Below are 15,873 nucleotides of genomic sequence, written 5' to 3'. Positions count from 1 at the left end.
AATGAGCATTGCCACCATAGGAGGTCACTTAATAACATGAAAGAGAGCTGCTGAAAGACATTGTGGAGCTGAGCTGCTAATCACTGTTCTGTTGTACATTGCTGAGCACAATCACAGAAACAGAACTGTTAATTGACATCTCTGACTTCAAGCAGGGTTTAAACAATAGAGGAGCTTACATTGTACAAGTGACCTCTTGTTTTCTGCATGTCCTAGAGTCAGTTGGACAGATACATTCTGAGACATTGCCAACATTCCATTATACGTAAGCTGGACGGATGAGGCCTACTTGCACTGTGCCAGTAAGGTCCATTTGTGCCATATTTTCTAAGCCCCACTAAAACTCTTGTTCCATTTTTCCCTTACTGCACAGGTGCATCTGGACAGAGCAGACTAGGACTACCCCCACTCGTGCTTGGAGCTGGAAGGGGGCGCACTCACTCAGAAGACGTGAGGGATGCCCTCAGTAGTCTTGATGTTGCCATACAAGGTAAGTCTATCTGTAAGTGGTCTTTCCTTTTCCTGTTAATCGGCATCTCTGAATACTGAGTTTAAAATGTCTTTCTTACTAGGTTCGCGCCTTTCTCCCGGCATTCCTGATACGCCAACTCGATTGGTATTCTCAGCCCTGGGACCAACATCTCTTAAAGTCAGCTGGCAAGAGCCACAGTGTGAAAGAGCAGTGCTCGGGTACAAGGTGCAGTACCAGATGCTTCATGGAGGTAAGTGATCCTGTGTAAGAGTTAAATTTTTTGAAAACTTTAAGACTGTGGAATAATATACTGGGCCAATCTACAATCCCATTTGTGCAGTTATAATCTAATATATCTAATTTCCCTCATAAAAATAATATTTTTTATATCCGCCATATATGTCTATAATGCTGGTTCTGTTTTCGCTCAGGATTAGCATTTCATACAGTGATCTGACAGACTTGATGTGATATATTACCTAGTATACGGACATTGATTCTATTCTTCTTTCCAGGTGAGACTCGGACCATTGACATCCCAAATCCTCATGAGAACTCTGTGGTGGTGGAAGACTTGCTCCCCAATCACTCATACATGTTCCGAGTGAAGGCGCATAGTGAGGAGGGCTGGGGACCTGAACGTGAAGGAGTTATCACAATTGAGTCACAAGTGGACCCCCAGAGTCCCCTCAGTCCCGTCCCAGGTAAATAATTAATTAATTTACCGTCTTATTAAATTATGGCTGGATTTGGGTGTGCAGCAGCTAGAAAGCTAGGCCATTCACTCATGTAGTGGGTAAATCCCCATTATGGCAGCCCTTACCAGAAGGTATTTTTATCGTTCTTTCCTTCTAGTGTTTTGTAGTACAACATAGTATGTATGTATCTTGACAGTTATGTCTTTTTTTTTCCGCAGGCTCTCCTTTCACCCTAAGTACACCCAGCGCTCCTGGACCCCTTGTCTTTACCGCTCTCACCCCGGATTCCTTGCAACTGAGCTGGGTACGACCCAGAAAACCCAATGGGGCTATTCTGGGATACATGGTGACATGTGAAATGCTACACGGTGGGGGTAAGTGTGCTGTGGAGTTATTGGGCTCCTGAATATTGTACAGAAACTAAACATAGGGGAATTGTAACAACATAAATTATCAATGGTAGGTTAAAGCCCAGGCAGTAAACATTGAGGTGTAAACTTGAATTAAGGTTCAGGTTTGGAATTTATCTTCATGCATCTGTTGCAGGTGAACCTCGAAACATTTACGTTGAAGGTGATCAAAACGAGACCTCCTTAACAGTTCCTTTCCTGAAGGAGAATCTTCCCTACAAGTTCAAGGTGCAGGCAAAAACCACACAGGGATTTGGACCTGAGAGAGAGGGGATAATTACTATTGAATCCCAGGATGGAGGTGAGTGGCACAATTAAAAAAAAAAAAAAAAAAATGACCACATATAGTACTGTGACATTATGTTTTCCTGCCAGATTTTCCAACCAACTAATTTCAACATCAATCTTTGTTTCAAAGAGTTTCCCCAGTTATAAATCTGTTAGTTACCAAACAGATTTAACCTACTTTTGTAGCAAAAAAAAGTGCACTGGTCCCAGAAGTACTTCCTAGCATTATGGGGCTATGATGTCACTCAGAGAAGGATTAAGATCCCTTGGGGCCCTAGGCAGGTTACTAGTTTGGGGCTATTTCTTCATTCTTCTCAAAGGGATGGTTAATGGGGCCAAGCACATGCTTGAGGTCTGGTGCCCTTGTCTAATCCCTGGGCCCAATGCAGCCACCATATGGTTTATTCAGCTCTGATGTCACCTGAACATGGGAGTGACATCATGCTGTATTTCATACATACCTCCTATGTGTTACTCACATCAGTAATGTTTACTAGGGTAAGAGAATGAGGAACCGTTACATCAATTCCACTTTAAACCCCTCACTCACCAGAATTGTGTAAAAACTTTCATTGACTTTGCAAAATCAAATTTAGCCCATCAAGCCTCATTCACTGCCAGCTTCCCTCATTTATACTTTAGGAATGTTTGCCAGCTGAGCCTGTAGAGGAATTCATTTCTCTGGCAGGGACCACTGGCCACTCATTTAATGTCTGCAAGAGTGCTGAAAGTGTCAGTTCCCCACTCGTTTCAAACAGTAAATGAAGTTTCATAGGGGATAATATCCCCACAGTTTGAGGGGACTGAATAAGCTTTCCCCTTTTACTGCTAGCACTATACTGGCATACCAGAGACGGATTGAGATTGCAATTGCATTTTTTATATATATATAATTTTTCCCTAGAAACATAATTTAATTGTATTTACTATATGAGGTCATTGTTCTCAATTACAAACATTCCTTTTTAATATGATGTTGCCATTTTCTGTAACTTGTATTGCTAGTAATGCCTTATAAGCAGGTTATTTAACCACTTGTATGCATCTATTTTGTCACACTTACTGTATGTGTTAAAAATGTATATATACACGCATACCCTGAGAGGTAATTTTACGCACATAAACGTTAATTCACCATAATCACAGGATAAGCATTGGGGAAATAGAAATATCTTCTTGCATGATGAATTGCACCATCTGTGCCAGTGACTTCCAACAATATCAGTTTATAAGTCAGTGTAATACTGGATACTACATAACATTATGTCAAGATACAGTTTTGTCTCTGTGATGGTGTTTGACTGCCTCATTCCTTTTCCTGATATGCCACAGGAAGCTTCACTCAGTTTGGTGGGCAGCAGATGACACGACGTGAGATATTTAACCTCCCTACGGAATACAGTCAGAGCACAGTCACCCACTCCACAGAGCCCTACTTTTCAGGTGAGCCTAAATTGTAATTCGAACCTCTGTCTTAGTGTATGATAGTCCAGTATCTTCCTTGCCTTCCAATGGACGATGTACTGGATTTATTTTACGTGGCTATTAGTCTCCCCCTTGTGGCTAAAACTATGCATGTCTAAAATATAAAATTATAGTATATATGTTACAATGTCTAAGCCCTGGTATCTTCCATTCTTTCTAGATGGCTCACTGGTTAGCACTCGCCGTATGGAAAGCTCGGGAACTGTAACACAGCAGGTCACCAAAGAGTATGTCACACGGACCATGATGTCAGAAGGTTCTCTCAGCCGGCAGGTGAACCGCCAATTCTATGAGGCTTAAAACTACCTGCAAGCTTGTGCACCATAATCACCTATCACATGTGGACAATGGGTCATCACCCTGCTCATCACTTATGGGTGACATTTTGTCACCGCTGCCTTTAACCCTTTTACTGCTGCAAGAGTATGTTATGTGCTTACGCTCATTCAACCCCCAGTTCGTACGCCGAATGTTTTTTTTCGTAATTAGAATTCTAGAAGAGGAAAACACTTCAGGGTGGCAGAACCAGTATCAAAATGTCTTTACCGGGATTCTTTGATGGAGTGATTATTGAGATTACTACACCGGTCACAATAACCCCCGCACTTTACAGCTTTTCGATTGCTGCCCTTTAAGGGACGCTATGTACCGAGTTTTACTTAAATATTTTTTACTGTGTAAATATTAACTTGCCATTTTAAACATTAAGGTGCAGGAAAAAAAAAGAACTACTATGTACATTTTATTAAAAAAATATTGTAGAATCTGGGATGACTTTTCCAAAAGGAGTATAAAAAAAGTTATACAGACCAAATGAAATAATTTTAACGAGTGTCAGGATGTCCTGAAGAGAAACTGCTTTAAAGGTGCTTTGATTTTTATCTTTTTGTTTTGTTACAAGGGATATTGGTACTGGGGGCTTTTGAGGTCAGGGCTGGAGTTTAATCCCATATGCCTTAAGGAGCAAGACTACAGGATCCCCCCAGATCCCAAAACAAACAAACACAAGTGGATAGAGAAGGAGTATAAATGGGATTGGTGGAGCCATAAGCCTTACTCCAGTTTCCAGATACTTCTTCCTGTTCCCAGAAAAATGCCCATTGTCTCTTAGTGCAACTCTGATTTTGAACCTTACATATTTTGCTAAATGTAATCTTAATAGTTACATTGAATACATTATAATGTTTATTATTATTGCCATTTATATAGCGCCAAAAGATTCTGTAGCGCTTTACAATATTAATAATGATGTTCCTTTACCAAACAAAGTGTAGGTAGGTAGGCAGGACAGCCACATTTATCACCATTTGATCAATGACCAAAATATAGGTGGGACTATTTATGTAAAATAGCAATTGAGGGACAGTGGTGGAATCCTGAAGCAATCGTGTGGAACCAATGAAATGCCTCTAGTCATTGCCTTGACTTTTAATACATTGTCATGGCATTTTCTTTTTCTAAATAGGTTTCCTTGTGTTTTGCATAAAAAGAGAAAAGGCCTTACATTTACAATTATTTATATAGCGCCAACAAATTCCGCAGCCCTACAACTCTCACAAAGAGTTGACCATAGATGGTCTTAGAGGTTTCAAACCTATAGCATCAGGCTGAACATGTAAGTAAAAAAAAAAATGTGTTTAGAATAAACCCAAAGAATATTAATAATGTGGTGAGGATTTTGAATGTAAAAATGAACTAAAGAACTAAATAGTATTTTCTTTTTTTTCTATTGTGGTGAGGAAATAGTGGGACATTTTCTTCCCTTTGACACAGAAATGAAACAATAAGAATGTTTGCCAATCAGTATCACATACTGCGGTCACATCTAGATGTGTAGAGAAAAGACATGTTTATTTTATATTAGGATGGCATGACATCATACTCCAGATCACGTTTACAATGGCAGCACCCCAGCTCCTGATGATGGTTTGGTCATGTAGAATGTTGGCGAACCTCTGTATTTCTCCTGTGGGCAGAGACAATGGAGGGTTACTAAATACCATAGAACAAGGGAGGGTCACATGTATTTTGAAACAATTCTTTAAGTGTCATTGCTTTCTGGTTAGTTTACAGATTGCCATTTTTTTTTTTTTTTTAAAGCTGGTTAACTCTTTGTGATAATAAAATGCATTTTCATACAAGTGTTTTGCATTCGTATTAAATCTGATTTTGTTTAAAATCTAACCTCTAAGAAGTACGTCCCACAAAGTCCAGAATTGACCATACTAGCAGTAAACCCAGAAAATGCCTTTAAGGCAGCTCCTTCGAAATACTTTGATTATTTATAAAATACACAACATGGTAAAACAGACCTCATATGTGACAAGGAATTCGGACATAGACATACAAAAAATCAAACAATGTAACCCTAAATCCCTGCACCTAAAAGAATGGCGGGAAGGGGAGGAAAAACCAGGTATAAAGCCTAGAAGGGTACAAGACGCGTTTCGCGTTGGTCTTTAGGTGTGATTGCTGGGAGTGAATGTTTAGTATTTCAAATAATAGTTAAAGGAAAATTGTTTTTGTAAACAGAGGCTTTACTTTCTACTAGAATGAACACATTATCTAAAAATCTAATCATAGAGAAATTATCACATATACAGTGATGTATTTAATGAGTCAGTGTATCACACAGTTAATCACACACACACACACACACACAAGCTCAGCCATTCACACATAAATACTGAACAAGCCATGCTTATTATTAGCAGTTATATAGTGCCAACAAACAAAGGGGGTATTTAAAGGTGAAGAACACGTTTACGATCTATAAGGGACACTTGCTGGTAAGGTCCTAAGACAGTGATGTTAGTACTCCTCTAACCCGACGATATTTACACATACTGTAGCCAGGCATTTAAAGTTAATCGCCACTGCAAGCCTGAAGGGTACATGGTTGCTAATCGGTAACCCTATTGTTGCACCAGCGTCTCATTTTAAGGATACACAGCACAAGGGGACAGTACAGACACTGGCCACGCAGTGCTATATGTAGCCAAAGGTGCAGATGTAGAGGCAGCTACCGATTGTAAGGAAATATATACATCAACATATCCTGCCACCCCACCAGAATGTTTTTTTTAGGCTTAAAGGATCATTAAAGGCACCCACACCACTTCATTTGAATAGAGTAGTTTGGGTGCAGTGGTCCTTAAGTTTTAACCCTGTGATGATAAGCACTGCTGTTTAGCAAATATGACAATGCTTGCATTGCAGTGTTAAATACTCAAATCAACACAGAAAAGAGTTTGACGCAAATTTATGTATTTCTATTAGTTGACCATTCGTTCGGGGCAATCACTTCTGGGTGTAAGATGAATGTGTTAGGGGCACGGGTCAACTCCTGGTGCCATAACCACTACAGAGCATGTTTATTTAACTATTGTGATAAATGCACAACTGTGTTTTTGTTTTTTTTAAAGTTCAAAAAACAGAAACAAATTTTGTTTAAAGGCAGGGTAATATCTTCCAACTTATACATCTTAAAACCTACTGGGCACATTTTAGAATGTTAACATTAGGTTTATTTTATTTGTGTTGATTACTGTAGATTTGTCATTGAAGACAGATCAATTTATTACACAATAACCCACTGCCCCCACTCACGTTACCTGAATTTTTTGCTTGGTAGTCTCAGCTACAGATGCTTCCAGCAAAGTCACTGTGCAGCCTCCAAACCCTCCGCCGGTCATTCGGCTACCATACACACCAGGTATCTCCACCGCTATGGCTACCAATTCATCAAGTTCTGGACAGCTAACCTCATAATCATCCCTAGAAAGGCACAGGTGTCAGTCAATCATTTGGAAAAAGATAAAACTGTCTGCTGACATAATTTTATTGTCATATACAAAATGGAGTTCTGTGGTTCCGCAGGATGTTGGGTCATCTCTGGTTATTGTACGCCATTTGTCTATCATCATTAAATTAAGTCATTCCCCCATATTACAGCATTGCAGAACTTGTTGAGCTTAAAGGAATCTAGGCACCATAACAAGATGGAGTTGTTATGGTGCCTCTAGTGGTCATTTAATAATTAAAGTTCTAAAAATCCACCAAACTGAATGCTGGTCAGTAGACAAAGATGAAGACAGACAGAGACGCTCTAAATATGTTCTACAGAAAAGAGATATCCACGGAGTTATGTTGTCATTAACAAGAACGGACACCCAGAGTCAACCAGCCTGCCCGAGACATGCACTCAATGCAGGGTAGGGACCCTGTGAGACAATTAGACCAAACAGGGCAGTTAGATAGTCAGAAAGGAGAAGGTTCTACTGAGACAGCCACACATAGAGGAGAGGTCTCCATAAACACAATCACACTGAACAAAACTGACTCTCAAAAGAGAGAGTGCCCAGTTTCTGATGGACTCCAATTGAACGTTACCAAATGGCTTCAATACTTACATGTGTAGGGCACCAGGGCACTCCCCCGCCATAACTGTAGTGCTTATGGTGCTTCGAGTGTTCCCCATGTTTGTAAAAAATCGAGGCTGTCCAAGAGAACTCTGTCCATATACCATGGGTGGTTTCTGCATGTTTTAGGTTTTAAACCCTTAAATATTTCCATTAAATTATTTTATTTGAGGGCTTGCAAACCAGAAGATTATTTTCTGTAGTAATCATCGGATGATGGAAATTACAAATCTAGGAGTTTATCATCATGTATACATACCGTCTTTCTTTTTTTTTTTTTTTTAATTCTTTATTTTATTTGTGCTAGAGGTAACAACAGATTGGCAGTGCCACAACACCATCTGCAAGCGTTTTCATTGCATCGCACAGTATGGCATGTAAACAGCACATTTTTTATAATATAACATAAAGGTCGTAGGCTTTAAAACATTCGCATTTAGTATTAGACACGGCAAGTCTAATGATAAGGTTAGGTCATGCAATAACTAGGTTAGTAGCAACAATAACGTAGGTGAAGGCACTATATGTGAGATTATGCTACTATAGAGATAATACAAATATTAATAGTTAACACTATACTTGTGCCATAAGTGTAGCTGTCAACATGGGAACTCGCATGTTTAAATGTCGCTAAACAAGTCGCCTATACATACAAATGGTCACCTACAAATAACATATGGGTATATCAGAAAAAACGGTTGGATAGCAGGCTAGTTAAACATTATGTTCATTTCAAGTTGACAATCTAACTTAGTAAAACAGGCTAGGTTTAATTGTGATAAAAAGTTAGTTAAGTTACCGTAGGTTGATTTGGGCTATCTACTCGTTATATATACTTGGCAGCAAGCTACAGGCTATGCGTTGGGGGGATAATCCCCAGTGAGTCATAATGCTTAGTCCTCTGCGGGTTTTTCCACCCCAGGTTTAATCCCTCTCCAGCCAGATGGGAGTCCGTTACTGGGTACTATGAAGCTCACCCATGAGGTAAAGTGGAGTGCAGTGGCAGTCAAGTTGCAAAAGCATAAATGCAGTCTTGGTGAGTGTGGGCAAGGCAAGTCGCAGAGTACCTGTCCCTTTATTGTGTCTCGGGCAGGTGCTGGATCCCTTCTGCCATGCTGTACCTTTGTGTTTGCGGGCTGTCGCAGCATTTTCACGGTACTTTAGTATGGTTGGCGTGCTGGTCTCCGTCGCTGGGCCTTTGTCTCTTGAGGACACTTTTAGTAGGTGCACGTGTGTGTGAGGTTGCTGGTGTCGGCCTCCGTAGCTGGCTTGTACCACTACCCGAAAACGCTCAGCGTGGTCTCTGCTTTTCCGCCGCCGTGTAGCTTGACTCGAGCTGGGTCTGCACAGGTACTTGCCGGTTCCTTCTTAGCCCTTGGCAGCTTGCCACCAGTGTGGGGTGTGAGCCTCCGCCTATTCGCTTAGTTGAGTGCATCGGCTTACGATCTCCGCCATCTTGTTTGTGGCCTTCGGGTTTTGGATCGCTATCACAGCACGTAGTGTCGGTGTTGTAGCATGCTGGCGGGCCCAGGGTGGGGACCGGGATCACCCCCCCGGTCCGGGGGGGGGGGGAGGCAAGACGCCGGCCGGAGACCCGGGAGAGCGGCCGTCTCTGCCCGGCTCAAGCTCCAGCAAGCTTCGGGCCTCGTCGGGTTACTTTGGGCGCCAAAGAGAGGTATCTCCGTGTGCCCCCTCAGTTGGGGGTCCCGGTGGGCACCAGTATGGACCTGTGGTTGCCTTTGGCTCCTAGTTGGCTCCGATTCTTCAGGCCCTGAAGCGGGAGCTCAGACAGAGCACGTCTGATCCCGCCGGCGGTCAGGCCCCGCCCCCCATACCGTCTTTCTTCAACCAGAAAAAAAACAAAAAAACACACACAAAGTCCAACGCTCACGGCACACACACTGAAAGAGAGACAAGTCCAAACATATCACTAGTTCGACAAAACAGATTGAGTAAGAGAGAGGTACTCAAGCTGTGAGTCACTAATTTAGTAATAAATGTATAGACACTCAATGAGAGAAGCAGTTTGTCTATTAGTATAACATGCCTACCTTAGTGAATTGTGACTCTCTACCATTAATTTCCCAAACTCTCTGTAATCCCCTCTTTTTAAGGCTTGCGCAGCACTGGTGGTCCTCTCGATCTCGTTGATCACGTGACGTGCCCGTCTGTAACATAACCCCGTTAGATTTTCTTTTTTTGCTACGAAAAAAGCATAAATAAGCTACCGTTTAAAGAGCAGTGGGATGTTATCTGAAATTCCCAGCATACAGAAAGACTATCAGTGGTCACTAACTATATTTTAAGAGTACCATCTCAATAACAAGTATTCTCAAATCCTTCACTAAAAGGAACACATGAATTAATCCACGATTCAAAACAGCCATAAATATAATATTGCACCTCATCACATCAGATACCTCCAAACTGCCCAATAGTCAGTGTGAACCCAATTTTTTGTTCAATCTAGGGGTAGATATTGTCTCACATCAATACAAAAAAAAAATATATATATATGTATATTATTTTTTTTTAATACAAATATATATGGTTTTAGGTCTCCTGTAAGAACAGTTGTTAGACAGAAGTATATTTATGGACTCCGATACATTGATCTGTTTAGTGTAGCAGATGTTTTGTCAGTACGTAGACAACACCGCTTCTCAGTGAGACAGTTAGTATACAGGCATGCAATTCAAACATAAACAGATATCCTCTCCAATCGGTTGTGAGAGTAGAGTAGTCAATAACAGGTTGACATCATGCAGAGAGCTTAATGATAAACACAAATGTCTGAGAGCAAAGCCTGCTGCTATGCTATTCCCCAATGAACAGTATTTTTTTTTCTTAAACCATGTCATTTGTATTTAACATTACTGCTCACTTGACTTCTATTTTGTCATGTAAAGCAGTTTGTCAAACAGTAAAAAAAAAAAAAAAAAAAAATTGTGTCTTGTATGACAGTCGTAAGCTTCCTTCTGCGAGGTGCCAGAGGCAAACACTTACCCTCCAAATCACTAAGGTTGGCGTCTCTCAGTGTCTCTTTGCCGAGAACCTTTGCTGCCTCCTCGCACTGCCTCCTGCGCTCTGGATATTCGCTTCCTGTCAGCTCGTGGCGCACATTGGAATTGGTTATGAGCACCGCCAATCCAGGATCTGTCAGAGGGAGAGGAGTCACCTCTAAGGACCTGAGTTAAGGAGAAGAGAAAAAAAATGGGCTGTAATTCCATTAGAATGTTCCATGAAGATAATGAGTCCTCTAAAGGGTGCAGTAGCTTGCAATGCAAACAGTACTGTTCTCGGAGTAACTTGTTTGTATGTGCTCTGATGACCTATCCAGACAATTATTGTGCTCAAGGGATACGTGCAAACAGCTTTCAGTAGGCCAGCAAACAGTGCTGTCAATGTAAGCTAACCACTCAGCCCCTACAAGTACAGGAGACTGATCTGCATGGTGTGTACAAGCAGCATACAAGTAGTGGATGGATGAATGAGGAACCTATGTGTCTGAGGGTAGGAGAGGTGGAGCTTATGCACAAATAAAAAAAGAGACAATGTCAGGCAATCCAATGCTAAAAAAAGCACTTCTTCACTTTGAGTTATTGCTTGCGGATGAGTGCTGTACTATCTGGCTTTTCTTTGGTACAAGACTGATTTTAGCAGAATCAGGGATCAGCATTTGAAGAAAAGTGAGTGCATACTGTCTGTTTTTCTGTCTAAGGAATTTAATGCTGACATAGCCTTACAAATATTCTCTAGTAACAGCAGTCTATCTGGGACTTACAGTGCGTTGCGGACATCAAGTGCCAATTGGATCACAGAACCAAGAATGATGAAACCAATCATATTTCTTTCTGATCAACACAGATTTCACGTTACAATTTTCACTCTCCCTCAATGAACGTGCACATTCTAAATAATTATATATATAAACCAGCACTGACATAATATACAGATTTGCAATCTGTTTTCGGGGCATCTGCAGCAAGAGATTATGTTTCTAGCTGAGAACTTCTAAATGCAATTGTTCATACACCATATACCCTGATATGAATGTTTCCTAGTATACATCATCTCTATCTAAAATGAATTTGCGGTTTCCACTAGCGCTATCAGAAGATTCTCACTGTGTATGCCAACAATTAATTGAGATAAAATAAAAAGAATCTCAGGCACTCACTGTGATTGTTCTTCAAGCAGGTTTATTGCAACGTTTCGACCTCAATGAGGTCTTTTTCAAGCTTCAAGCTTGAAAAAGACCTCATTGAGGTCGAAACGTTGCAATAAACCTGCTTGAAGAACAATCACAGTGAGTGCCTGAGATTCTTTTTATTTTATATATGTCTCTTGGGGTCTTTTGCTGACCCATGCTCAGTAGCACCCTGTGTGTAATTGTTGTGACTAAGTGCGACCCTATTTCTATTTTTGTAACAATTAATTGAGAGACTGTAATGTACATCACAACATGATCCATCCTCACAGAGTGAGACTGACCTGCAGTCAATCAGCAGGGCATGTCCCTCCCTCCCCAAAACGGAGATAAATTGGTCCATGATTCCACAGGGTACGCCGGCAAACGTGTGTTCGGCTTTCTGACATGCAAGTGCCTTCTGTATGGGGTCCCCATTATCTACGAGAGTCACAGTTTAACAAACTCAGTATATTGAGAACATGACATGGGCCTTTAAATAGAACCTGACTTTTCATTTATTTTTTTACATTTCTGTTTTATTGCAAACCAATAGCATAAGTAACAGGCAGTGCGGTAGGACACACAGGTCCTCGGGTTAGAATAACAGGTTAGAATATGTTAAGCCACGCAGGGTAAAAATAATATCCTGAAATAAGTTTGGACTTGCAGGTCCAGTAGAAGACCGTGATGATGTAAAGTGCAGAAGATAAAGGACAGTGAATTAGCATTAAACACAGTAGCCTCAAACCCCAGAGAACATGACGGGTAACAGAGGTCAAGGCGACTGCCAATAGGCAGCCGTGTGAAATCTTGATTTTGTATAGATTTATGTTTGTAAAGGGATGTAAGGTAAGGTCTGTTAAATGTATTGCACAACGGGTGTACCCACTGATGATATAGCTCAGACAGAGCACTGTTCCTTCCTCTAGAATCCGAAACCTGTCCCTGGTTTAGTTATTAAGTAAACTGGTTAAATAAAATCAACAATTGGATAATATATGGAGCTGTTTTCAATAAGATAAGGAATGACTAGAAATAAATTAAACATTAAAATCATAGACAGAAAAATTATGTTTTAAAGGAACACTCCACGCACCTAAAGCACTTTAACCCCTTAAGGACATGTGTGACACGTCATGATTCCCTTTTGTTCCAGAAGTTTGGTCCTTAAGGGGTTAACTTTCTGAACTGCTTTTTTTGTCCTCTTTTTTCATTTTACAAAAAGTAAAGATTTCAATAGAATTTGGAACTTTTATGAATTGAAGGGATACTCCAGGCACCCAGACCACTTCTGCCCATTGGAGTGGTCTGGGTGCCAACTCCCATTACCCTTATCCCTGCAAGTGTAATTATTGCAGTTTTCATAAACTACAATATTTACCTTGCAGGGTTAAGTCCTCCTCTATTTGCTGTCTATCAGACAGCCACTAGAGGGACTTACGTGTTCTTAGAACACGAAAAGTGTGTTATACGACGCTCGACGTCCTTACGCTATTTAAGTACTTCCAGCGTCACCAAAATCCCCATAGGAAAGTATTGCGCATTAGGTCTCCCCTGCCGACGTCAGCGTCAGCGAGGAGAGTAGGCGGAGCCAGAACCGAGGGCAAAGGGACGGTAAGTCACTGAAGGGGTTTTAACCCCTACAGCAAATTGGGATGGGGGGTGGGAGGGAGAGGGGCACTGTAGGGTCCTGCAGTGCCAGGAAAACAAATATGTTTTCCTGGCACTGGAGAATCCCTTTAACCTTGCTTGTTACACCTCTGGCATTCATCAGGCACCGGTCCTGTAACTTCCTGGTTGTTTAGCTCAGTGGAGAAAATGCATTATTAAATTGCATGCACGTTTTCTTTGGGAGTGTATCCACTAAAAAAAAACTATTTTGTATTTTGTTTTTTAGACAGTGTGGTGTCCCTTTAACACGCAAGTAACTACAATTGATAAAGAGCAGGGATAGTTAGGACAAGGAATTACCATCAGACAAACCAGAAAAAAATACAACTACTAAAAGCACACCATAATAACTAAAGTAATAAAAGTGAATATTAAAATGACAAAGTTCTAATTATTAAAAAGACAAAATTGTATTCAAATTCACAATAAATACAACAATTAAACACCTAGTACTTGCTAGTTTTGTTTTGGAGTGCTGGCTTCATTTTCATACATAAGACAAACTAACCTGGGCACAGTTGTTGTAGAAAAGTGTATGTAGCCACTTCTAGGGATGCTGAGCTTGAGAGTCCCCCACCCAGCGGGACACTAGAGGTAATCACAGCATTGAAACCAGGAATAGGTCCAGCTATAAGGAGTATAAGACAATGTCAGTGGTATACATTTATGTGGATATGAAACGGTTGAGAAGACACAGTGTGTGTGGTCAAATTGCAAGACGCCCAAATGTTTTAATGGACGTGCACCTCTCTTACCTCTATAGTGCTGTATTACTCCCTTCACATAGTTAGCCCATTTCGGTAAACCAGGTGATAGAGGTTTCCCTTCTTGGGGACCTGCAAAGTCGACTCTGTGTGGTTCATCAGCTCCCTCGGCCATTGTCACAATGGACATTTTCCCATCATCTCTGGGGGTCCCTAGGATAGCAGTGAATAGAGGCAGGGCCTGCACAGGGATATAAGATCATAGGGTTATAGGATGTTCTAAAAAGGAAGATCACCTTGACGCTCTACCAGTCTGTAGTTCTCAATGTAAACAGGTATCATAACCTATTGCCTCTGAAGACTGCACAAACTGTCATTCAAACACTACTTACACCAAATGGCAAGTTAGAAATCAAATATAAAAGCACCAGCCAAGTTGCCGAACATTAAAAAAACAAACAACAAAACAAAAAACAAGCACAAAAAAAAAACCACATTCCAATAAAGGTAGAAACATAAATTGTATCATAAATCATTTTCATGGACACATCCTATAGACATGTTTGATGAACAGCACATGAAAAGTGCTGCCCTGCCATTTGTACTATTTTTCTGGCAATCTCAAGTTTCACTGAAAGTTGTCTTCTAGATAGAGCAAGTCATAATTTAGTTACTTTGAAACAAGAAGAGTTAACAAAACATATGATGGGGGGGGGATAGAGAGAACATTATTTTATTATATATAATTTATACCAATCACTGTTTTTATTTCTCAATATTTCAATGTATGGAAAGAATTCCCAATTTAAGCTTGTGTTCATTTAAAAAACAAACAAAAAAAAAACTGGTGCAAGAATAGTGTACATTTGTGAAGGAACTTCCTGCATTACAAATGAAAACAATCAGACACATTTTAGAATTTTGTGTTATTTTCATTCTGGAACGCAGGGTCATGTGACATTCTATTGGCGGTCACATGACATGAGAAGGGGGCTAACACTGACTGATCTAGCTCTGGGGTCTCACCATGGGCAGCACGAATCCACCATTGTAGTCCGTGTGCTCCCCGATCAGATTAACCCTTCCTGGGGCGAACACTCCAATCTGGGGCTGCTCACCCCCGAAACACTCGGCAAATACCCGCCGGGCTCCCTCAATCTGAGCAGCCATTCCTCAAAGCGACCTGACACACAGTTCCTGGTTTAGGATCGCCCCGCCTTAGCTGATGTATAGCCAGCTCTCACCATGTGTAATACCCACTATAACCCAGGGAAATGTGCTGAATTATTGGAGATAGAATATATTTCAACCTATATGTATTGATGGGCAACACACGAAGGGTTCTGCCCAGCAGCATGACCGATGTCAAAGGTTGCAAGCAAGAAATGAAATGATTAATACAAATAATATGTAATTAGATTTCAGACGATTTCAACTACAGTAGTTAAAATTATTCTTTACAATAGGAATATGAAAGAGTTAAAAAATGTCACTATATATATATATATTTTTTAAAGTTTTTATATATATAT

General features: G+C 40.7%; 2 protein-coding genes across 4 annotated transcripts in view; one reads left to right on the top strand and one right to left on the bottom strand.

The window, feature by feature from the left end:
• The window catches only part of ITGB4 (integrin subunit beta 4), a 60,267-nt gene extending 54,827 nt beyond the window's left edge, over positions 1-5,440 (top strand). For all 3 annotated transcript variants that reach the window (XM_063459133.1, XM_063459132.1, XM_063459131.1), the window contains 7 exons: positions 374-490; positions 573-722; positions 988-1,176; positions 1,389-1,544; positions 1,717-1,881; positions 3,201-3,311; positions 3,514-5,440. In XM_063459133.1, coding sequence (XP_063315203.1) covers positions 374-490; positions 573-722; positions 988-1,176; positions 1,389-1,544; positions 1,717-1,881; positions 3,201-3,311; positions 3,514-3,653 — 1,028 coding nt within the window. In that variant the 3' untranslated portion in view covers positions 3,654-5,440. The remainder of the gene's footprint in view (positions 1-373; positions 491-572; positions 723-987; positions 1,177-1,388; positions 1,545-1,716; positions 1,882-3,200; positions 3,312-3,513) is intronic.
• Positions 5,186-15,566, bottom strand: GALK1 (galactokinase 1). The gene is made up of 8 exons (XM_063459134.1): positions 15,368-15,566; positions 14,393-14,582; positions 14,146-14,265; positions 12,269-12,404; positions 10,781-10,962; positions 9,826-9,976; positions 6,968-7,130; positions 5,186-5,319 (listed from the first exon to the last, which is right to left on the bottom strand). Exons 1-8 carry the CDS (start codon positions 15,509-15,511, stop codon positions 5,248-5,250), a joined length of 1,158 nt encoding a protein of 385 aa, XP_063315204.1. The 5' UTR covers positions 15,512-15,566; the 3' UTR covers positions 5,186-5,247.
• Between the last annotated feature and the right edge of the window lie 307 nt (positions 15,567-15,873).

Source organism: Pelobates fuscus, chromosome 6 (assembly GCF_036172605.1).
Source record: "Pelobates fuscus isolate aPelFus1 chromosome 6, aPelFus1.pri, whole genome shotgun sequence".
NCBI lineage: Eukaryota > Metazoa > Chordata > Amphibia > Anura > Pelobatidae > Pelobates > Pelobates fuscus.
Note: the sequence above shows the minus strand (reverse complement) of the source record. Positions and strands in the feature narration are given on the sequence as shown.